The following is a 25,549-nucleotide window of genomic DNA, read 5'->3' as shown; positions in this document are numbered from 1 at the left end:
AAAGCCCTTTGAACTCCCTTGGAGACTGAAAAGAACTGAACTTGCTACAAGACACTCAATTGCAGGATCCCTTGCAGGGATAGCCTTGTATTTTCCTTCATAGGTTTTGAGATTTTAAATACAGTATGTAAAGGTAAATGATTTAAGTGTACTGTTGTGACAAGGTGTCAGACGAAGTTGTTATGTTGTAAGATAGAAAGAATGAACATTATATTTCTAACTGAAAACATGTTGATAATAACATATGTTGTAATACGAGTGATATTGAGCAACTAAGACTGCTTATGGTAAAAAGACATGCAAGGAACTGCGGACGTCATTTGATTATGTAACACCCTTTTACAATATTTATAATCACATCAGTCAATCAGATATCAAACTCTGGGCAAACTATAAAAATATTGAACTCTGATCAAAGACAATAATTCTGGGTGCATTCCAAAAGATATTACATAGGTTGTTGGTCACCTATTATAAAATGTCATACCGAGAATGGAAGGAGACTTCATGGTTGATGGTTTAGCAGTCAGATTTGGGTCTATAGTAAATTTCTGTTTGGCAGCAATATTGGTCTCCAAAACACTCCTATTGGTCTCATGCTTACTCAGAGGAGACCAACTGATTCAATGGTAAAAGTGTTTTTATTTTCTTAATAATAAAAGCTGTTCATTCTACAAAATAAGATATTTTCAACTAAACTGGCATAATTACAAAACCAATGGGCATAGCATTATTCTATAAAATTACAATCATTCCATCATCATCTTACCTCACCCTGTTGACAAAAAGAAACGGTTAATACATATGGATGAATTTATGAAAGTGACATTAAAAATTAGTAGTATGAAAATATTTCAAAAGAATTTTATATTCTTTTAAATTACAAGGACCCAATATAATTTATTATCTTCTATAATTTCATTTACTTTATAAATGCTTTATTCTTAAATATTTCCATGCCCTAATCTAGGTTATTCATGGAGGTAAAACCAGAAGTAAAAGCAAAACCATGTAAAAAGCATAAAGACAGTACTATATACTCACACATTTATTTGAAAATATCAATACAGTACACATTAAAAATTATGAGACCTTCATCATATACAGAAGATCCATGATTACTGACTGGGTACTTTAATCACAATGTAATCAATTGCACCAAAAATTTAAACTGAAATTACTACTACAAATAATAAGCAATCCTGACAAAAATAAACTATAGTATATGTAAACTTCATCTAAATATTTCTTGTGAAGACTTATCAAAATGAAAACCATTATCACCAACAAGACAGAAAAGGTCCTCTCTATGAAACTAGTAAATTAATATATTAAACCCTTGTTCCAAAACGGGACATTCAGAACTATATTGGTACTCAACAAAGATGTTACTCATGGGATAAGCTGAAATAATCAGGTAAAAATAGACTTTACTACAGCCCTTCCTCAACTTGTTCAACAGTTTTTTAAATTATGAGATCAAAGCAAGCCTAAAATCACCTGCCATGTCAGCCATCATGGTCATAAACATAGTAATTAACTAATTTTATAGAGTAATTTCTATTACTTAATATTTGAAAATTTGATTAGAGATTAAAATCAAATAAAAATTTGTATCAGATATTCAGTGTGCTTCACTAGTAAATTTATTAAATGATACAAAACTAAAACTTATTCAAATTTTTGTTAAAAATGTGCCTTTTATTTGCAATTATCATTATCAATTTCATTTTCATATAAAGAACATTCATATTTGACAAAAAAAAAGTAGGGGAATTTAATCACCATTAAAATGGTATAAATATTTCAGCTGCCCAGTTCCATAACTACTAACAAACCATAAGTAAATAGAATAGTTTATAAACTGTATAAGGACACAAGTAATGTTGAAGCCATTTTTCTCATCACTTTCAAAAGGATGAGTTTCAGGGGTAGAATGCGTAATATTTCAAATAATTTTTCATAGAAAAGTAACTTTGTGTATCTACAGTACTTCTCTTTCTTAGGAAGTTAGTTACAAGGTGTAGTGGTAATTAATTAACAAACTTTTGGTGCAACAGGATTCTAAAAGGGGGGGAAAGCCTTAAAAAGTAAAAGGGTGATTAGATTTACATTTAAAATATTTCAAGTACAGTATAAGTAAAATAAAAATATTTTAGAAACTAAAGTTCATATATCAATCATTAAGAAATCAGAGAGCCTAATACATATTATGAATGCTTAATTATGACGTGTATAGAACTTTCATATTATAATATTAAAAACCTGCAATTTCAGTAAAAGAATACTATAAATATTGTAATATAGAGAGCATAATGATAATTCAATTAAAAAAAGCATCTTTACTGGTAAGACATATCCCTCCCCCCCAAAATGCCATTTCAAGTACTGTACCATCAACTTTTCCCTTCAAAAAGGATCATCTAAACTAACATATTCCTGTACAGTACTGATATTTATAATGATCCTTCCCAATTGCCTGTGATTCTTTATCAAAGCTTTATTCTCACAAACTTACTCCTCCCTTCCACTAATAACTTCTAATCTACCTTCCCTCTTATCACAGTAGGCGATCATAATTCAAACTCCTCCCACTTTTCTGCTTTCCGTTTTTCTTTAATCTTAAATGGCTTCCTTTAATTAAATATGTGGTTCTTCATTAGTATTTATAAGTAAAACATCACAATCTTATAAAACTCAATATATACTTGATGATAATCACAACTTTTATTTCTATTTCCTTATAAAATTGCTGACTTTTTTTTATACAAACATGAACAACTTCTCGGTATCAACATTTTAGGTGTCTTGGAAAATTTCAAATACATTTTAAAGAGGACTAAATTTTAACTGTTCTCAGTTCCTATCATGAAAAGACAAAACAAACTGAATTTTTCTAGAAGAGATAAGACATAATTTAATCTTTTCGCTTTTCTTATGCACAATTATACTGTAGAGCTTGGTAAATTAAATTGACATGCCATTTTCTCCATTTAGGTATCTGTATGATACTTTCATCCCCCTATAACAACTACTGTTGAGATTAATAATATCCTGTATTGATTTTGGTCAGTTCAATCAGTATTTTTCATTTGTGTGTTTGGAGTACTCCTCAATTCCATTTTCTCTTAATCTTTTAAACATCCTAACTCCCTTAACATTTCCCCTTTTTTTTCAAATATAAAAAAGTTATGTTGTAAATTCTGTTGTTAACATTCATCAAGAATAATAGACATGCAAGAAGCTACTGATAGTAAATGAAAAAAAATTTCTGTAATTACAGAAAAAGTTATAGGTTATTTCTGGGTCGACCTGTGGCGGCCGGTGAAAAGGGGTCCTTCTAATATACCTTTTCTGATAAAACCTTCCAATTATACCAGAGAAAGATAAAAGCATGGAATGCAGAGGTTACTACCCTCGCGCGAGCACCTTGTGGGTGTCGTGTATAAAGCAAAGGCGCGTGAAAACCACTTTTCACAGGCTGTCTTCCATTTAGCTAATTCCTTCGTGAAAGGGATGGGCCGATACAGAGGCACCAGCTATGCTACCAGAGCCACGCCACCCACGCCCCGACGCGAGCGCCATCTGAACAACATCCTTCTACTTTGGACTTGCTAGCGTGTGTGTATATTTTTGTGCTCTCGGCATTTTCACTCTTGTGGATTTCTTTCGTCATGACCGAAGCTCCATCTTCACCCATTCCAATGTTAAGTACCATAGTTTGTTTTGACAGCTTTTTGTAGTACCGGGCATTTGTCATCTACTCAGTATAGTCTGTTTTATCACTACCGTCTGGGCCCGTCCGCGTCGTCGGCGGCCATTGTTTTTTCCCTTGTCTTGCTGGGAGTTCATCTTAGTCTTGCCCGTTTGGTACTCTGTCACTTAGGTTCTTGGTTAAGTCCCTGGCCTTATGCCTTTTTGAACCATCATTATATTGTCGTTATTAATTTCCCATGGTACTTTTTGCTAGCAAGTCCAATCTGCGAACAAGAATAGCGTTCTAGCTTTATTATAGTTTAGTACCCGCCCACCCAGGCGTTTGTCAGTCTGGGGCTATGACAGAGCTTAAGGATATGGTGGCTACTCTGATCCGCTCCAGAACTCAGATTCCTCCTCCTTCAGCCCCAGATGCATCGAAGCTACCTCCCTTCGATAAAAACAATCCTTGGAGGTTTGCCTTGCATGCCCCATACTTAGATGGTTCCCTAACTCTAGAGGCCATAGGCACCCGCCCTCTAGAGGAACTGGAGTTCTACCCCCCGGGGCTAGAATTCCCATTCAATGGCTTCGTACGTTTAAAGGAGCATGCATTGGTCCGAATGGACAAGGTACCAAAGGAAACAGTGATATTTCCGAAAGAGCAGGCCCAGGCTATCTGGGCCAGAACTCTATCAGAGTGGGGGTGTAATAACTCCAAGCTCACCCCACACAAAGGTGCCTTCACTATTTTTACGATAGCAGCAACCATCTCTTTGCCGCTCATAGACAAAATCACAGAGCTGACAATACAGGCCATCAAGGAAGGCTCTTCCATGCCGGCTCTCAAGAGACGGACCCCACCTCATTGCTTATTCCGAGTACCTCTGCAACCTGGGACGACGCGTCTTCTACCTTCACAGTGGGGAAGCTAGACCCAGACTGTGCCTCTACTCTTTTCTCTGAGAAGCTCCCCAGATTACTAGAGAGTCTTCTCAAAACTGAGTTCAAGACCCGTAATAGACTAGCTAGGTCCCTCCACTCCATCACCTCCATAGAGTCCCTAGCATCGGTTTACCCAGCGGAAACATTGTTCAGAGTCTTCACAAAGAACCTTCTGCTGTCCTACCAAATAGACCTCCATGACTTCTGGTCGGCTCGAGTTAGTTGCAGGAAGTTCGTTCTGTCTGATGCCTCCATCAGACATGAACCGAACAGGCTGATAGCGTCCTCCTGCTGGGGTAAGAACCTCTTCCCTCAGAACGAAGTTGATAAGGTTCTTCAGGACGCGGCGAGGGCAAACCAAAATTTGCAAGTAAGGTGGGGTCTCTCGACCAAAAGAAGGATCGAATCCCAGAAACAGACGTTCTTCAAGAAGAAGCAGAGATTTATTCCTCACAAGACGGTACGGGGTAACTCGTCGACACAGTCTTCCTCTGCTTCGACTTCTCAACAACCGGCTCCCCCTCAGCAAGTAGTCTACCTCACTGCTCCCCCTGGTACACAGCCCAACCCCACTTGGATGTCCTCTCCTGCATACAACCCTACCTACGAATCCTCCGGTTCCTTTCGTGGACACCAGACAGGAAGCTTCAGAGGTAGAGGACAGTTCCGCCAGCACATCATTGGGAGGGAGTGAACCTAGGTTCCCTCCCTCCACGAGCACCCTTGCTTTAGGTCCGCCTCGGACCTAAAGCAAGGGGTGCTCGTGGAGGGAGGGAACCTAGGTTCACTCCTCCCAATGATGTGTTGCCGGTAGGAGGGAGACTTTATCACTTCCGAGACCATTGGACCTTCAGTCCATGGGCTCACAGCATAATATCCAAGGGCTTGGGTTGCAAATGGTCACAGGGATCTCCTCCTCCACCAGTGACCTTCTTCCAGAGACCCACTCCCATCCTGGAAGAGTACACCACAGAGTTACTCAAGAAGAAAGCGATCAAACGGGTTCGATCCCTGAAATTCCAAGGCCGCCTGTTTACAGTCCCGAAGAAAGACTCATCGGCGTTGAGGGTAGTTCTACTTGTCGAAACTAAACTCTTACATCCTCTGCGACAAGTTCCGTATGCTGACTATCTCTCAGGTACGGACCTTACTTCCCCGTGGGGCCGTCACCACCTCTATCGATCTTACCGACGCCTATTATCATGTCCCAGTAGCTCGAAACTTCTCTCCTTACCTAGGCTTCCGTCACGGCAAGAAAGCCTTTGCATTCAAAGTCATGCCCTTCGGTCTCAGCATTGCCCCCAGGATATTCACGAAACTGGGAGAGACGGTGCTCGAACAACTCAGAAACCAAGGGATACAGATCATCGCCTATCTGGACGATTGGCTCATTTAGGCCCAGTCGAACCAGGAATGAAACAGAGCTACGTCGAAGGTAATTCACTTTCTCGCCAAACTGGGATTCCAAGTCAATCTCCGAAAGTCTTTGCCTACAACCATCAAGCCACTTCGAATGGTTAGGCATCCGGTGGGACCTTTCAAAGCACAGGCTCTCCCTTCCTCCCAAGAAGGTAAGGGAGATAGCTTCCAAGGTCAGGAACTTTCTCAAACACAAACAGGTGTCCAGAAGAGCTCTAGAACGAATCCTCGGCCTTCTCCAATTTGCCTCACTGACCGATCTCCTATTAAAAGCCAAACTCAAAGACATCAATCGAGTTTGGAGAAAGAGAGCGACAATACCTTTGAGAGACAAGATCTCGAAGATCCCCTCTGTCTTAAAAATGAGACTACGACCATGGTCCGAACGGAGGAACCTCTCCAAATCGGTTCCTCTACAGTTCCCCTCTCCACAAGTGACAATTCATACCGACGCGTCTCTGAGTGGATGGGGGGGTTACTCCCAACATCAGATGTTTCAGGGCTCTTGGTCACCCGCCATGAAGCAGTTCCATATCAATGTTCTCGAAGCCATGGCAGTGTTCTTGACCCTGAAAAGAATCTCTCCTCCAAGGTCGACCCACATCAGAGTGGTCTCAGACAGCACAGCAGTAGTACACTGCCTCAACAGAGGGGGATCCAAGTCACCCAACCTGAATCAGATCCTGGTCACTATCTTCACCTTGGCCGCCGACAAAAACTGGTTCCTGTCAGCAACTCACCTAGCGGGAGTCCAGAATGTGATAGCAGACTCATTATCCAGGACAAAACCACTGGAATCAGAATGGTCCCTAGACATACATTCCTTCCAGTGGATACTCAGGCTGGTTCCAGGTCTCCAGGTAGATCTATTCGTGACCCAACTCGATCACAAACTCCCCTGTTATGTGACCCCGACCCTGGACCCTCAGGCTTATGCCATGGATGCATTAACCCTGGATTGGAACCATTGGCAGAAGATCTACTTATTCCCTCCAGTGAATCTTCTACTGAAAGTCTTACACAAACTCCGCTCCTTCAACGGGGCAGTGGCTTTAGTGGCACCTCACTGGCCAAAGAGCAGTTGGTTTCCTCTCCTCCTCGAGTTGAAACTCCGTCCCTTCCGGATCCCATTCCCCAAACTGACCCAAGTGGTCCAAACTCGGAATGTGTCAGATTCCTCAAGGATAGCCAAAACCCTAACTTTGTGGATTTCATGAAGTTTGCGGCTCGTAAGGATGCGAACATCGACCCGGATAATGTCCTCTTTATAGAATCAGACAAAAGGGACTCTACGATTCGCCAATATGATTCGGCAGTTAAGAAACTAGCAGATTTCTTAAAGAATTCAGACCATACTGTTATGACTCCTAATTTAGCCATCTCCTTCTTTAGGTCCATATTTGACAAAGGCCTAGCAGCTAGCACTATAACCACCATTAAGTCAGCTTTGAAGAAGGTCTTCCTGGTTGGGTTTAACATTAACCTGGCGGATTCTTATTTCTCATCTATTCCAAAAGCATGTGCTAGGCTTCGACCTTCGGTTCGCCCACAAAAGGTCTCTTGGTCTCTGAATGATGTCCTCAAACTTGCCTCAGACACGGACAACGAATCCTGCTCCTATATCACTCTTCTTAGGAAGACTTTATTTCTAACAGCTTTGGCCTCGGGTGCTAGAATCTCAGAACTAGCAGCTCTCTCACGAAACTCGGAAAAATCGATTTCCTCCCTTCAGGTGAAGTACTTCTTTCTCCAGACAGGGCTTTCCTAGCTAAAAATGAAGACGCCCAAAATAGGTGGTCCCCTTGGAAGATTATTCCTCTTCTCCAAGATACTTCTCTATGTCCAGTCACTACTCTCAGGGCCTTTTTAGCTAGAACTGCTACCCGATTGTCTGACCCCTTGTTTATCAGAGAACAAGGAGGTACCATTTCCATTCAGGGTATTAGGCAACAGATCCTATACTTCATTAAACAAGCCAATCCGGGATCATTTCCCCATACTCATGATATCCGGTCAGTAGCTACCTCCATCAATTATTTCCAAAATGACAAATTCGAAGATAATTTGTATTTTTCCTAACCATACAAACCTTAGCTATTTACAGAGGGTTTACCTTTTAGCGCAGCTGAAATGACGAGCCAATAGTTTTAACGAGGGTTAATTACTCCCGCGCTAGTTAGCGGGGGGTGGGGAAGGGTAGCTTGCTACCCCTCCCCCCTCCACACACCGGTGACTTGCTTCACTTCACTTAGAGGTAGGACTTGACTTGGGGGTCAGGGATGGCGGGCACATATGTGTAAATAGCTAAGGTTTGTATGGTTAGGAAAAATACAAATTATCTTCGAATTTGTCATTTGTTCCGTAACCGAAATACAAACCACGCTATTTACAGAGGGTGACTTACCCCTTAGGAAGGGTGGAAAGTCCCCAGCCTTACTGACTTCGGCTTGCCTGGGGGCTCGATCCCTCAGTGAGCAGCACTAGAGAGAGGGAGCCCCTGTACCTCACAAGTTCCTAGCATCGCTAGGAACGAGTGGCCTACATAAGCAGCGTGAGGAGGAGAGTGTGACTCGTCCCATGAAGTTGACCTTGAGACCTTCAGATAGGAATTCTAGGATAGGACGTTCCCCATACCACCTCGTCAGGGTATGGGAGACGCAACAGTATTAAGCTTAATACTAGGAGCACAAAGAAGCATGGGTTACCTGCAGAGGTCGAGATCAGCTATGCGAGGTCCAGGATGCTGCTTCCCCAAGAGAGGGGAGAATGAAGAAAGTAGTAAGGGTCAGACATACTCTTTCATTCACACAGACTAAGACCGGGTAACAACGCCCTCAACCTACTGCTACTTGTCCAAAACGAGCCTGAGGTTAGACCAGCTGTTGTGCAGCCACCACAGGGCCGATAGAAAACGTATCAATGCTCCTGTGGGTCACGTCTTGCAGGTAGTGGGCTGTGAAGGTCGTTTGACGCTTCCAGACCCCAGCTTGAAGTACCTGCGTCACAGAGAAGTTTCTCTTGAAGGCCAGGGATGTAGCAATACCCCTGACATCGTGGGCCCGAGGGCGACGTGACAGAGGAGGGTCAGGATTCAGGGCATGGTGGATAACCCTTCGAATCCAAGCTGAGATGGTGTTCCTGGTGACCCTCCTCTTAGTCCTGCCTGTGCTCACAAACAAAACTCGCACATGAGGACGGACTGCAGCCGTTCTCTTCAAGTAGTGCCTCAGACACCTCACTGGACATAGTAGCAGCTGGTCTGGGTCGCTTGTTACAGAACGGAGACTCGCGATCCTGAAAGAGTCGAACCGAGGATCCGGCACTCCAGGATTCTGAGTCTTGGCAACAAACTCAGGGACGAACCTGAACGTTACCTCCCCCCATCCCCTTGAATGGGCGATGTCGTACGAGAAACCATGAAGTTCACTAACTCGCTTGGCCGAAGCCAAGGCGAGTAGGAAAGCCGTCTTCCAAGACAGGTGGCGATCGGAGGCCTGGCGTAATGGCTCGAAGGGAGGTTTCTTAAGAGACCTGAGGACTCGAACCACGTTCCAAGGAGGGGGTCTCACTTCCGACTGGGGGCAGGTAAGCTCATAGCTACGTATGAGTAAAGAGAGTTCTAGCGATGAAGAAATATCCACGCCCTTTAATCTGAAGGCCAAGCTTAAGGCTGAGCGATAGCCTTTCACTGCCGAGACAGAAAGGCGCATTTCTTCTCGCAGATACACGAGGTAGTCCGCTATTGCTGGAATAGTGGCATCAAGTGGAGAGATACCCCTTCCACGACACCAACCACAAAAGACTCTCCAATTTGCTTGGTAGACTCCCTCAGAGGACCTTCGCAGGTGCCGAGACATTCTCTCCGCAACCTGTTGCGAAAAGCCTCTCTCCGCGAGGAGACGCTGGATAGTCTCCAGGCGTGAAGCCGAAGCGAGGCTACGGCCCTGTGAGGGACGCCGGAGTGGGGTTGTCTGAGAAGCTCGTGTCGTGGAGGAAGCTCCCTTGGGAGTTCCGTCAGGAGTTGCAGAAGGTCCGGAAACCATTCCGCGTGATGCCATAGCGGAGCTACCAGAGTCATCGAACAGTTGACCGATAGTCTGGTCCTGTTGAGCACCCTTCTCATCAGACAGAACGGTGGGAAGGCGTACACGTCGATGTTGTCCCACCGTTGCTGGAAAGCATCTTGCCAGAGTGCCTTGGGGTCCGGGACTGGGGAGCAGTACAGGGGCAGCTTGAAGTTCAAGGCTGTCGCGAACAAGTCCACAGTCGGGGAACCCCACAAAGTAAGGACTTTGTTGGCTATCTGAGGATCCAAAGACCACTCGGTACTCACTATCTGCGAAGCCCTGCTCAGACTGTTGGCGAGCACATTCCTCTTGCCAGGAATGAAGCGAGCTGATAGTGTTATCGAGTGGGTTTCGGTCCACCTCAGAGTCTCTACTGCAAGATGGGATAGCTGTTGCGAAAAAGTGCCTCCCTGCTTGTTGATATAAGCCACTACCGTGGTGTTGTCGCTCATCACCACCACGGAGTGACCCGCCAGGGACCGTTGGAACTGCCGAAGAGCCAGAAAGACAGCCTTCAATTCTAGCAGGTTGATGTGTAGGCACTTTTCTGATTCTGACCAAAGGCCTGAGGCCCTCTGGTTCAGAACGTGCGCCCCCCACCCTTCTTTTGACGCGTCCGAAAACAGAGTCAATTCCGGGGGGAGGACGAGAAGACTCACTCCCTTCCGCAGGTTCTCGTCGGCCAGCCACCACCGCAAGTCCGTCTGTTCCAGAGACCCCATTGGGATCAGAATGTCCGGGGAATCGGATCCTTGATTCCACCGGGACTTGAGCCGCCATTGAAGGGATCTCATCCTGAGGCGGCTGTTTGGAACCAGACGGGCCAGGGAGGATAGGTGGCCTAAGAGACGCAACCATGATTGGGCGGGGAGTTCTTTTCGCCTGAGGAAAGGTTCCGCCACCCTCCTCAGTCTTGCTATCCGGTCGTCAGATGGAAAGGCTTTGTGGAGATTGGTGTCTATTAGCATGCCTAGATAAACCAGTCGTTGGGACGGCTGCAGAGAGGACTTCTCGAGGTTTACCACGATCCCCAGATCCTGGCAAAGATCCAGAAGCCTGTCTCGGTGCCGAAGAAGGGTCGACTCCGAGTCTGCTAGGATCAGCCAATCGTCCAGGTAATGAAGGAGACGAATGCCGTTCCTGTGCGCCCAAGATGAAATCAGGGTGAACACTCTGGTGAACACCTGAGGAGCTGTGGAGAGACCGAAACACAGCACCTTGAACTGGTAGATCTTGTTGTCTAGGCAAAATCTCAGGTACTTCCTGGAAGATGGATGGATTGGGATCTGGAAGTACGCGTCCTTTAGATCCAGTGTGCACATAAAGTCTTGTGGTCTCACCGCAAGTCTGACCGTGCCTGCTGTCTCCATGCTGAACCGGGTTTGTTTGACAAACCTGTTCAGCGCTGAGAGATCGATGATGGGTCTCCAGCCTCCAGTAGCCTTCTCTACAAGAAAGAGTCGACTGAAGAAGCCTGGGGAGCCGTCCACGACCTCCTGGAGAGCACCATTCTCGAGCATGGTCTCGACTTTGGCCTGAAGGGCCAGCCCCTTTGCCGATCCCGTGGCAGAGGAGCTCAACGACACTGGATTCGCTGTCAGGGGAGGTTGAGATGTTGTGAACGGGACGCGATAGCCTTGGCCGATCACTAAGACCATCCAAGCATCGGCCCCGTGTTGCTGCCACCTGCGGACGCAACGCTGAAGGCATCCCCCCACAGGTGGACATGCAGGGGGACTGCCACCCCTAGGGCTTGCGGCCGCGGCCGCCACCCCTAGAAGTCTTGCCTCCCCTGGAGGACTTACCGCCCCTCTTGACCTTGGCTGGAAAGGGCTGGGGCTTAGACACCACCTTCTTAGCTGCTGATGCCTGTTTGGGAGCCTTACGAGGCTGTTGCTGCTGTTGTGGCGGGGCTGGAGGCTTATAGGGCCGAGTTGTAAGGGCCCTATGGAGGAGGGAGTCCGTGCTGGATTTCCTCCACCTCTCAGCCGTTCGCTCCATGTCCTGAGGCTCAAACAGGTTCTCCCCCAGAAGGGAAGCATGTCGGAGCCTACACACATCCACGGCGGGGACCTTCGGATGGAATCTCTCGAACACAGCATCGCGACGCTTCAACACCGAGTTGGCCCACAGGGTGGTATCCTGGTGCGCCAAAAACTCGATGGAGCGGGTGCCCGAGAGCAAGAAGGTCTCTAGGGCCTTCCTATTGGTCTCCTTGGACAAGTCCTCCGATCGCAATAGGATGCCCAGAGATCCTAGCCAAAAGTCCAGCCACGAAGTGACCTGCATGGCACACTTAGCGACCTTCTCGTGGCTAAGGATCTCTGCCGCCGAGAACGACACCTGCCGGGCAGAGAGTTTCTCAAGGGGAACTCCCTTCGCCAGCTCCTCCACAGAGTGATGGAGAGGAAGAGCGAGGTTGTGCTCACCCAGGATTTCGAAATACCTCCTCTGCTGAAGACGAGAAGGAGGGATGAGCTTGTTCTCGGCAGTGGAACGACTGGAGGAGGCAAGAAGTGCGAGCTGAGCGTTGGCCCTAGCCCTGGCACTCTTCAGCCCCCGAGACCAGGGCAGAGCCGCACTGGTCTTGGGGGCCTTCCGAACGTCAAACACTTCATCCAAAATCGTGTCTTTGCCTTCACGGGGGGCGATGACTGGATCCATAAGCCCGTTAAGTTGCCTTATCAGGCTTAGGACCTGCCAGAAGGCATGTTCGGATTCTTGCTGTTCTCCTCCCTGCGGGCTGACACGTGGACATTCCCCCGGGTAGTCGTGGGTTCCTGACGAATCCTTGCAGAGGATTTAGGGACGGTCTTGGAGTCCTTGGATTCCCTCCTGGGAGGGATCCAGGATCCCAACAACGAGGTTCGAGGGGCCCCTTCCTCACGAGACGATTCTCCTGCATGAAGCGAAGTCTCCCCCCCTGGTGCCGAGGGGAAGACTACCGCCCCACTGGACTCACCTGAGGACGGAAAGGCCTCGTCCACGGGAGAAGGAGAGAGCACTCGTGCAGGAGAAGGGACCTTCGCGACCGACCTCTTGGGAACCAACTTCGCCCTGGGGGAAGTCACCACGAAGTCCACTCTTCAGCGTAGGAGAGACAGCCGTTGGTTTGTTACCCTGGCCGGCGAGTGCTGGTTTCATAACCCTCACTAACGCCCGTGCCAGAGGACCAAACCAAGTCTGTTGCTCCAAGGACACAGAGTCCGAAATCCTCGCTAAAGGGAAAGGGATCGGGCGATCCTTTGGAGTGGACACCACGGTACCTGCCTGAAAAGAAGGTAGGGAAGAATGATGTACTAACCTCTCCTCGTCCTGCACTACCAACCTGTGTTTGGGTGGAGGTGATCCCGAGTGCCGTCTAGGAGCACGCGTTCCTGCTGCTACCACCGGCTGCGGAATTCGCCGCGAACGATGGTCGCGTGGGAGCGCGGGCGAGCGATCGCACGGGCGCGCAGGCGAGCGGGCGCGGGGCGAGCGGGCGAGCGGGCGCGCGGGCGCGCGGTCGCGCAGGCGCGCGGTCGCGCAGGCGCGCGGTCGCGCAGGCGAGCGGTCGCGCAGGCGAGCGGTCGCGCAGGCGAGCGGTCGCGCAGGCGAGCGGTCGCGCAGGCGAGCGGTCGCGCAGGCGAGCGGTCGCGCAGGCGAGCGGTCGCGCAGGCGAGTGGGCAGGTAAATTAACGCGTGTCCGAGGTGACGAACGCAAGCGTTGGCGCGACGGCGAGGAAACGCGCTGCCGTGTTGGTGAGGAAGACCGCTGGCAATGTAGATCCACAGGCGATCGATGATGAGCTGGTGAGTGCGGTCGCTCAGGTTGGCGATGGCGCGATGTGGCATGTCGACGCGTTGGCGAGCGATGGCGAGCAGCATGCGCAGGTGAATGACCGCGCAATGGCAAGCGATGGCGAGCAGCATGCGCAGGTGAGTGATCGCGTGATGGGGAGCGATGGTGATCAGCATGCGCAGGAGGGCGATCGCGTGATGGCGAGCAGCATGTGCAGGTGGGCGATCGCGTGATGGGGTGCGATGGTGATCAGCATGCGCAGGAGGGCGATCATGCAATGGCGAGCGATGGCGAGCAGCATGCGCAGGAGGGCAATCGCGTGATGGCGAGCTAGAAGCTGGCGAACCATGTTCCTTCAGGAGCGTTGGAGAACGTTGGCGCGCCGGCTGTCGCTGTTGAATAGGCGATACTAAGATCGCCTGTGCGCGCTGGCAAGCAGGTGAACGCTGGCGAGGAGGTGATCGCTGGCGCGTAGGTGATCGCTGGCGAACAGAAGGTCGACGCGTGTCATGTGAAAGGACAGGTGGCGCGGCAGGTGGTGCGGCGCGTTCACGAGCAGGAACTGGAAGATCGCTGGCGCGTTGGCGAACATGTGTTTTTGACACACGCGCAGCACGATGTAGTGTAGCCACAGGACTAGGCAGATGGTGAGCAAGGAGCTCAGCAGGAACTATAGGGTGGTCAGAGACCGCAGGGCGATGGTCCTCAAATGAGCGCTGACGAGCAGGAGAGCGCTGGCGAGGAGGGCGAACATCAGGAGAGCGCCGACGAGCAGGTGAGCGTCGGCGAGCAGGAGAGCGCTGAAGATCAGGAGAGCGCTGGCGAGCAGGAGAGCGCTGGCGAGCAGGAGAGCGCCTGTGCGCTAGCACTGCTCGAGGAAGGGAAGGATCCCTTAGCCCCGAAGGGACCGTTGCCCGTCGGGTGACGAGTTCTCCAGAAGGCGAAGATCTGGCAGGAGATGGTGAACGGTCTGCAGAGAGGTTCAAGGAAGGCGGAGCTGTAGGTTGAGGTTGACGAGGAGAGTCCCCCCCGGAGGATGAAGACCCAAAAAGGTGCCTCTTAGTCCCCCTGTAAGGGGAAGGGAGGCCCTTGTGGCGTAGCGGACGGTGAGCCTTACGGCGGAGGCGGCCTCGGGGAAGATCGTCGGGACCATCGGTCCTCCGAAGGGGAGTCTACGTCAAAGCACTTCCCTCAGAAGGAAGCTGAGCAGCAGCAGAGACTGAAGGACTCACTTCCCCCTTCGAAGGATGTACGGAAGGGGGAGGAGAGCCTTTAGCACCATCATCCGCAACAGCACCTGCGGCGGATTGCCCAGCCACATCGGAGGCCTCTGTCACCACGACATCGACAATAGACAGAGGGTCTACCTCTGCTACCACCGGCGACTGCTTAACAGCGGCCCCCAACGAGACAAGGTCAATAAAAGCGACCCTGGAGGGCAAGCCCTTAAGCCCCAGGGACGACCAAATCTGTAAAAGATCATCATTGGTTAAGGCATTATCAATAACCTCCCCCGGAGGAGGAGGGGGAACCGCCTCGCTATGGGAGGCGACGCCCTCTTCCCCCACCGAAGGTCGGGAAACAGAACAAGGGCCTGCGCTCCCACTCGGCCGACTCTCCTTAGGAGGCGGACGAGGGGGAGCTTCGGAGGAGGTTTGGGCGGCGGAAGAAGTGTCCCGAGAATCTTCCTCCTTCAAGGCTAACCCCGGAGGAGAACGGTCTCTCTTGGACTTCTTCTTACGCCGACGGCCAAACCTCTCCCACTGGGAGGCAGACCACTCCCTGCACTCACGGCACATGTTCTCCTGGTCACACCGTCGGCCCCGACATTGAGGGCAGAGGGTGCGCGGATCCGTAGTTACGTCCGACATGAAAGTCCCACAAGGACGACCGGCAACTCCAGGGCATGTACGCATTATAAAGAAAAAAAAAAAAAATAATGAAGGTCAACTTCCAACCAACACACACGCTGAAAAGAAAAAGCAGAAAATTAAAGGCTGTCACGAGGACGATGAGCAGACACGTCTGATCACCGCCGAGCCAAAAGTGAAGTGAAGCAAGTCACCGGTGTGTGGAGGGGGAGGGGTAGCAAGCTACCCTTCCCCACCCCCCGCTAACTAGCGCGGGGGTAATTAACCCTCGTTAAAACTATTGGCTCGTCATTTCAGCTGCGCTAATAGGTAAACCCTCTGTAAATAGCGTGGTTTGTATTTCGGTTACGGAACAAATAAGGATTTTGATGACCTTAAAAAGTACACGGGTTGGAAATCTCCTATGGTCTTCAAACGCCACTATCTAAAGAACTTACAGGCCCTTAAATACCCAACGGTTGCAGCTGGGAGCCGTATCTCTCCCCAGTGATCTCTTGTTCTTCCTTTCATCCATCTCTTTTCTTCTCCCTCCTACCCGCCACTCGCACCACGACGCCGCTTCCTTGGTGGTTCGTTAGCCCTAGTTTATTACATATTAGGTTAAGATGATTGTAACTTTTCATGTGTTTACCGTGAATTTAGTGTTGGGGTATTCTTAGCCATGTCAGTTTTGTTGCTTGTTGTGCTCTGATACTCGGAGGCTTCCTTGTTATCATGTTTGTTTAGCCTTACGCTCACTATGTCCTGTGGCTAGTTTATGATTTTTGCTTACTTACCTTAATATAATATATGGTTTTCCTTACATGGTGTTTTTTCTCTCCCCTCATTACTAGTTATTATTGGGCTTGGAAGGCATTCTCTGGTACATTTTCACCGGCCGCCACAGGTCGACCCAGAAAAGGGATTTTGACGAAGGAAAAATCTATTTCTGGGGAGAGACCTGTGGCGCCCGGTGAAACCCTTCCCTATTCTTTTGCACGATCCCACCCTTTCCTTTCCAAGCCATCATGTCCAATACAGAAGGATGTTGTTCAGATGGCGCTCGCATCGGGGTGTGGGTGGCGTGGCTCTGGTAGCATAGCTGGTGCCTCTGTATCGGCCCATCCCTTTGACGAAGGAATTAGCTAAATGGAAGACAGCCTGTGAATAGTGGTTTTCACGAGCCTTTGCTTTATACACGACACCCACAAGGTGCTCGCGCGAGGGTAGTAACCTCTGCATTCCATGCTTTTATCTTTCTCTGGTATAATTGGAAGGTTTTATCAGAAAAGGTATATTAGAAGGACCCCTTTTCACCGGGCGCCACAGGTCTCTCCCCAGATATAGATTTTTCCTTCGTCAAAATCCCTTTATTTGCTCCCAAAAGTTAATTTGAGCAGAAAATTTACAAATCATGAATCATAAAGCAAGGGTCTTAGATTTACAAGATCACAGTTCACTATTGTCACAAAATAGGGCTCAACTTTAAATGAGTTATCCTAGCTATTTCATGAATTGTATATACAGTAGTCAGCAATAAATTATTTTAAAACCTACTGCTTTCAAGGCATCAGAAGCAGTCATTTACTTGCATGCCTTGATTAAAGGCACTGCAAACACTATCCTAAGCTTGGCATCTATCTAGATGCACCTGGAATCAGAAAGGCATAACCTGTCATACTATATTCTGCTGTATTCCAACCTCTTTTGGTACCATGTTGAGAAGCTTTTGTAATATTTAGTGTGTTATGAATAAATCGGCTGCCTGTTGATATGTCAGTACTTGCTGACACTGCTGGTGTGACAGGCTAGCTATTCACTTGCTGACTTATACTTTCACTAATAATGAGTGGTGATCTTGCTGGTTTCAGTAATTTTTTCTTATAATGTTTGTTTTTCTGCATGTAGAAAACAGGAACCTCTCTTGGGTCCTATTCAGGTATGCTTTCATTTTTGTATCAGGGAAGGTCTCGAGGATAAGTAGACAGTGGTTGTCCTGTGCCTTGCTGATTATTTCAATATTCTCTGTGACAACCTCCCTACTGATGTCTACCATGGATGTTTTTGTAGATAACGTGATGCTTCTTAGAGCATTTCACTACGGTGGAGTTGGTTTATTTCTCCTTTTACAATTTTGGTAATACATTACCTACCTCAGTCTTGTTGGGATCATCCTGGAACGTATTGTTTATGACATTGTTTCAGATAAAATGTTCATCCTTAAAATATCTGCCTTCCATTTGATTTTTATAACCAAGGATTACTGCCTGCTGTTGCCTGCGTCTAGTTTCAATTTTCATAAAAGTTGTCCCTGTTTTTCTTTATCTCACAGCTGACTTGCTTGTTGGAGTTTTGGTGGTTAATGAAGACTTAGGCCAGTTTAAAGGTCACTCATGAATGGCAGAGGTAAGGGACAGTAACAATGCCCTGGCAGAACTTTGCCCTAGAGACTGACCATATATCCACATGATCTGTGCCCAAGCCCCCTCTCCACTCAAAATAGGACAGGGAAGGCCAGATAATGGCTGCAGATGACTCAGCAGGTAGAATTACAGGCTCCCCAAAACCCCTAATCCTTATCTTACAAGGATGGTAAGGTTGCAGACACTATTAGAAACCATCATTCTTGAGCAGGTCTTGAACCACAGTTCAACATATCTCCAGGCAGGGACGTTTCCTATAGGCTACAACACTTCCTCCTAGGACATGGCCCTCTTGAGGAAGGCTTTCACTATAATGGTCTTGTATTTAGCAGGGCACTTGCTGTCTACGTTAAAGCACATTCCTAGATATGTAGTTGATCCTATGGGGATAAAAACCTTTTGTTCTTTAAAATGGGGTAATTTCTTCAGCATAACCCGACTCCTCTACCCCTACCTCTTTTGCTAAAAGAGTTAATGCATCAACTAAAAAGGAATACAATTTAACCATATTAAATCCCTCTCTGGTACAACTCAGGAATATAAGAGGTGGGTTATCCTTAAATCTACTCTCTTTGGTGTAGATGCAACAGTTCCTCCTTTACTTAAACCAGATGACTGTCACTCACTGTACAAAGGAAAAGGCAACCCTTTTGGCTGATGTGTTTGACAATAAGCAGAGTAATGAAAAACTTATCTTCCTCCTTCCTAACACTTTTGATCTTGTGAAATTAAAGCTCTCTTGATGGATCTTGATCCTTATGAAGGTGTAGACCATAATGGTATTTTTCCTTTGTTTTTTATAAAGACTGTAGATTTATTAACCCCAAAGTTATCTGTCATTTTGCATAAGTTAGCAAGAAGACAATCTTTTATCACTTGTTGGAGAATAGGTAATGTTACTCCATTATGTAAATGCGTTTGTGTTAGCTCAAGTTCAACAGATTACCGCCTAATTTCCATAACTCCCATATCATCTAAACTTTTGAACATCTTCTGACAAAATGTCTAAATAGGATTGCTGATGGTAATCATCTGTACCCTAGTTTACTACTTGGCTTTCATAAAGGCCTTGGAGCATGTGATGGCCTTCTTACAATCTCAAAATGCTGTACAGGAATCCCTTGAATTTGGTCAGGAAGTTTGTATGATTGGCCTTGATTTTAGTGCTCCTTTTAACCGTATTAATCAAGGGGCCCTTGTTTTTCAAACACAAACACTTGGGAGCAGGTGGGTCTTTTCTGAGCATCATTACTGAATTTTAAGTAATAGATCACAGAGTTATTGATGGGCATCATAGTGAGTATGGGAATGTGATATCTGGTGTTTTTCCAGGTATTCTATTATGATTGTTCATTACTTCTCTTAGTTTATTTACTTCCTTGTTTCCTTTTCTCACTGGGCTATTTTTCCCTGTTGTAGTCCTTGGGCTGATAGCATCCTGCTTTTTCCAACTAAGGTTGTAGCTTCATAACAATAATCATAATAATAGTAGTGTTCTTGGCCCATTACTTTTCATATTATGTACACATGACATGTGGTTTGCCCATGAAAACATACTCATTGCATATGCAGATGATGCTACTCTCTGCATCAATTCCATCTTCTGAATGTAGATTTGGGGTTGTTGAATTCCTTAATAGAGATCTAGCTAAAATTAGTGCACGGTGCAAATTATGGGGCATGAAGTTGAATCCTAACAAAACTCAAAGTATGATTGTAAGTAGGTCGAAGACAGTTGCTTAGCACTGATAATATTTCTTTAACTCTGTATGACTCTTTTAAAATTTTAGATGTGATTCTCAAAAGCAAGTTTACTTATGAGAAACATATAGGTCTGTCTTCTTCAATTGCACAAAAAATTGGCTTATTGAGGAAGTCTCTAAGATTTTCGGTGATTAATGTATTCTGAAGTGTTTTAATTCTTATATTCTACCTTGTTTCAAGTATTGTTCTCCTGTCTGGTCTTCAGCTGCGATTCTCATCTTAACTTGTTGGACAGGAACTTACGGTCTACTAAATTACTTATGCCTGATCTAGATATTAATCTCTGGCACCGTCGTTCAAATAGTTCCTTGTGGATGTTGCATAAAATACTGTACTTCATAATTCTGACCAACCCTTACATTCAGATCTTCCCGGACAGTACCAACCTGTTCATAATACTAGGAATGCAGTTAACTCTAATAGCCAGGCCCTTTTCATCATGAGGCTCAATACTACTCAGTATTCTCTAGAAGTTTTATTCCAGCTGTCACTAAGTTGTGGAATGATCTTCCTAATCGGGTAGTAGCATTGGTTAAACTTAAAAAATTCAAACTTACAACAAATGTTTTTTATTGAACAAGCTGACATAAGTCTTTTTATAATTTATATATGAAAGATGTTTTAATGTTGTTACTGTTCTTAATATATTTCATTTTCATTTTTCATTACTTCTCATACAGTTTATCTATTTCCTTATTTACTTTCCTCACTGGGCTATTTTTCCCAGTAGGAGCCCTTGGGCTTATGGCATCCTACTTTTCCAACTAGGAATTTGGCTTAGCTAGAAATAATAATGATAACTGTTATTTGCTGGAATGAAAGAGGGGGCAGAGTCGGTGTTTCTACAAAGAAGTGGATGAGGTTGAAGGAGATGCTCTGACTCTTGATGGTACAGTGACTTTTTAAGGGGAGACTTCATGGGAGGTCATTGCTAAGGGCCTGGAAGTAATTTTTGTGGGCCCTGTGCTCCTGAATGTGACTCCTCGATGGAAAAGGGAAACTTTTCATGGCGTCATCTACTTCAAGGGCTTGGAAGAGTTCTGAGCCATGAAGAACAGAGGAATTCCAAAGAGCTAAGGCATCTCTGGCTAATATGCCTCGCGAATTTTGCCACTAATGCGTTCCTACACTTAAAGACTTAGTTTGTCCACTAGTTAGCTGACTGATGGGCAAGGAAAGTGACTGCCTTCACTTCTGACAGCTCAAGATTGGTGAACCTCTTCTTTTCCTCTGGTGATGTTGACCTGAAAAGAGCAAAGTAAGCCACTACCCCCAGACTAATGCTCCAACCAAAAGATTGCATGAAAGCTTGCCATTGCTGTAGCTTCCACGGAGACAGATTCTAACGCCAAAAAAATCGTTCAGCCTGTATCCAGTCTTTCCAATGAGGTCCCCTGAGTCAAAGTGGATGGATATAGCAGCATCTATTGGCAAAAGCAAAGAGCCAGCAACTTTGGGATTGTAGATCTTCCTTTGATGAGAAAACACTGGAGTCCGGAGCTTCCCTGAGCAGCTCAAGTGTAGGGAATTCTTCGGACTAGGGATCTGATAATTCACACTATCTGGAGCATCTTGAATAACTTCGACCAGGGCAATTCAAGGGGGAGTTTGGAACCTTGAGGAGGCACTGAAGCAAGAATCAATGGATGTTTTCCCCCACCCTTGACCGGTTGTCTCCCGAAGGTTGTTTAACTCTTAAATGAGAGCCACAACCTTCTCAAGTTGATTCTGTATCAGATTTCTCTACTTCCACTAGGGCTGGTCTAGAATCGGGTATTGACAGGTATGAGGTATCTTTGGATGTATCCTCCCAAGGGCATAGGGAGGTTTCGGTTCATTCAGATGTACTGTTGCCTATCGTGTGTCTGTTCCAGGCCATTTCACCAAATCTGGACAAAAATCTATAGTTGAAGCAATGGAACTAGCTTCTATTGTAGTCCTTGAAGTATCCTTTATCCTTGGGCGACAGGTCAGAGGCTTGTACCTCTGAGGGCCTCACGGAAAGAGGAAGACCTGCAGCCAAGAGTGTCCTCAGGCTGATTCTATATTGGGAATGCAAAGTCCTTAGGAAGAATTGATAGAGCCTAAGCTTGGACTCTCCTACTCATCATGAATTCAGCACGTGTCCATCGAGGACACATGCCAAACGGTCTAAGGTGATGAAAAGTAGAAGGGGAATGTCGCCTGAAGGTTCATTCCAGGAATACCTTGAGGATTGGTTCAATAGTGCTGGGTCTCACACTTTCCTAAAGGAGAATAATTCATCCCGAGAAGTGTGACTATGCTGGGTTCTCTCTATTGAGCAGACCCGAGTAGACTGATCACATAAATGCTCATCACGTGAAGGTTTAGAACATAAAAGTGTTAAAGCTGGATCACAGTTCAAACAGATGGGGACCCAGAGCATGGGTATCTGGAAGCTTAAGCTTGAGGAACTAGAGATTAGAGATCAAGCACAAGGAGAACTATGCCAGGTAGACCTGGATCATAAACCTCTGGAGTTACGATGAATGGGAATCTGTTTCATGTGAAGAAACAAGAGTGAAGGTGTTCTATGCATAAAGTTTTTTACCAGTAGAGACCATTCGTGCATATACTTTGCCAATGAAGATCTAGAGCACGAAGACCATTCATGTGGGGACTGATTATGCTCATACTTTGTGAGTGAACCCCTGAAGCAAAGGGACCACTCATGTGGAAACCGGTTGTGCTCAATACTTTGTGAGTGAAGACCTGGAGCACAGGGACTACTCATGTGGAGACTGATTATGTTCATACTTTGCGAGTGAAAACCTGGAGCACAAGGACAACTCATGTGGAGACCAATTGTGTGCATACTTTGCAAGTGATGATCTGGAGCATAGGGACCACTCATGTGGAGACCAATTGTGTGCATACTTTGCAAGTGATGATCTGGAGCATAGGGACCACTCATGTGGAGACCAATTGTGTGCATACTTTGCAAGTGATGATCTGGAGCATAGGGACCACTCATGTGGAGACCAATTGTGTGCATACTTTGCAAGTGATGATCTGGAGCATAGGGACCACTCATGTGGAGACCAACTGCAATTGCATGCAAACTTTGTGTGTGAAAACCTGGAGGACAGGGACAACTCATGTGGAGATTGATTGTGCTCATACATTGCAAATGAAGACCTGGAGTACAGGGACCGCTTGTGGGGAGACAGATTGCGTTCATACTTTGCGAGTAAAGACTTACAGCACAGGGACCACTCATGTGGGAACCGATTACACTCATACTTTATGAGTGAAGACTTGGTGCACAAGGACCACACATATGGAGACAGGTTGCATGAATGCTTTGTGTGAAGAACTAGAGGACAGGGGCCACTCATATGGAGATTGATTGCACTCATACTGTGTGAATGAAGATCTGGAGCAGAGGGACCACTCATGTGGAGACCGATTGCACTCATACTTTGTGAATGAAGACCTGGAGCAGAAGGACCACTCATGTGGAGACCGATTACACTCATACTTTGCGAGTGAAGACCTAAAGAACAGGGCCCACTCATGTGGGGACCAATTACCCTCATACTTTGCTAGTAAAGACCTGCAGCATAGGGACCACTCATGAGGAGACTCATTGTGCTCATTCTTTGTGAGTGAAGACCTGGAGCAAAGGAACCACTCATGTTGGGACCGATTGTACTCATACTTTGTAAGTGAAGACTTGGAGCACAGGGACCTCTCATGTAGAGACGTAGTGTGTGAAGTCCTGGATTCCTAAGCTAATACAGTATCCTGCAATGTGGCAATTTTGTAAATGTAGTTGATTGTGCGTGTAAAGTTCTATGTGCCAATATGGGAATATTGACACTCCTTTGGTCCAAACATTATCGGACAGTTGACACGACCACTAAGGCTCTCACAAATGGTTTAGAAAGAAAACTCATACCCAGCAATGGTATCCCTTCCCAAAAATCTAGACAGTGAAACGGGGAAGAGAGGTTGGACAGCAAGGTGGGAGACAGCTGATAAAATATGAAGGAGATTGAAGTAATAATAAGCAATAGAAAAATGAGAGAAATTTTCAGTCGACTGAGGAAAAAATAATTCATCAGTTCAGGAGCCCTCTTACCGGTCTCAAGGCTTCAACATGGAAATGATATATCAAGTAATCACCAGAGTGCTGACGATCTCAAATTTCTGGATGACCCTAGTGACTCCAATGTGACCACACCCCAAATGGTTTCCAGATCTGTTGATGTTTATTGTTGAGGTACAGAGAGAACTACCTTAATAGCGCAACTTCCTCAGTCAGCAACTACAGAGGTACCACTGCTCGGTAGCATCCCTGTCACTTCAGAAATGGCGACCATCCAGCATCTCCTACGAGAGAAAGGCTTTTCTCGAGGTACTGCGAAGGAGATGTCTGAATATCTACAAAATTCTCTGCAGCTATATACCAGAGAATGTGCGCCATCTTCTACAATTGTTGTTATAAATGGGATCTTCTGTGTCAGAACTTTTCTGCAATTGATAGCTTGTTTCTCTGTCTCTACAGTGAAAGGCTATCACTTAGCCTTGAGTCAGGTTTTTGGACTAAAGGCCTTGGACCTTTCCTCTTCATGGGAACTGTCCATGCTCATGATGAGGTCTGAGAGATCTCAGACCTCCAGCTTGGGATATCACAAGGATTCTCGGTTCTCTCAAGCTATTGCTGTAGAAACTCTAAAGGAGAATGTCAGACAAAGATCTGATACTGAAGACTGCGTTCTTACTTGCCTTGCCTCAGCTTGAGTAAGCAAGCTGCATGGCAATTCATATGTCACAAGTCATTCACAGATAGAAGAAGGTTTCCTTTTTGTTTGTCCCAGAGCAATACGAAGAGCAGGCGAGTATGAAAATAACTAATTTTACAATATCAAAATTCGATTTTTCTGCTTATTGTTTGACTACTGTCTTTAGTTAATATTCACTTTCTTACTTGTATTATAAAAATATGTCTCTGACAACTATCAAGTAATGCTATCTTCTAGTGCAATCCTCTCAAGATTGTCTTCTTTGCTGAGACATGCCTTTGCCATTTTAAACTGATCCTGCTAATGATAACTTATTTGCTGTTTTAGGGGTTAGTAGTGAAGAGTAAACATGATTTTTCATAGTCTGTAATGTGTAGTATGTTTAGTCATAAATTAAATGAGTTTCTTTTGCTATTCTTATTCTGCTACCTTGTCAGATTAGACAGGCTTTCCTTCATTTTTAGACTTTTGCAATGTAAATACTTGGTAGTAATTACCAACTGGGTATTACAGTCTCACCTCAATGGTTACTATTGTTTACTTGTTAACTTTTCAATAAAAAAACACTAATAGAGTTTTTCAGGTTCTTTGTTAGAATTTTTTTCAGAAGAATTACAGTAAAATGTTACATTTGCTTTTCTGTTATTTTCTCTATTAAGAGAGAGTTTATAGAATATTTTCCGATCTTTTAGATCAATATTATTTTATCATTATGAACTGTTCAAATTATGCTCATTTTCACTTCTCAAGACAGAATAGAATATGAATCTCATGTAATATTCATGGAAATAAGATGCAAATATATAAAGACTTCCTTTAAAACCAGGGATACCAC

The 25,549-nt window shown here is 45.9% G+C and overlaps 1 protein-coding gene across 1 annotated transcript in view; it reads right to left on the bottom strand.

Annotated features, from left to right (window-relative positions):
- Positions 1–745: 745 nt before the first annotated feature.
- The window catches only part of LOC137649879 (tetratricopeptide repeat protein 7B-like), a 72,986-nt gene continuing 48,182 nt past the window's right edge, over positions 746–25,549 (bottom strand). Inside the window, exon 3 of the mRNA XM_068382823.1 lies at positions 746–775. Coding sequence (XP_068238924.1) covers positions 761–775 — 15 coding nt within the window. The 3' untranslated portion in view covers positions 746–760. The remainder of the gene's footprint in view (positions 776–25,549) is intronic.

The sequence above is a fragment of the Palaemon carinicauda genome, chromosome 1 (genome assembly GCF_036898095.1).
Source record: "Palaemon carinicauda isolate YSFRI2023 chromosome 1, ASM3689809v2, whole genome shotgun sequence".
NCBI lineage: Eukaryota > Metazoa > Arthropoda > Malacostraca > Decapoda > Palaemonidae > Palaemon > Palaemon carinicauda.
Note: the sequence above shows the minus strand (reverse complement) of the source record. Positions and strands in the feature narration are given on the sequence as shown.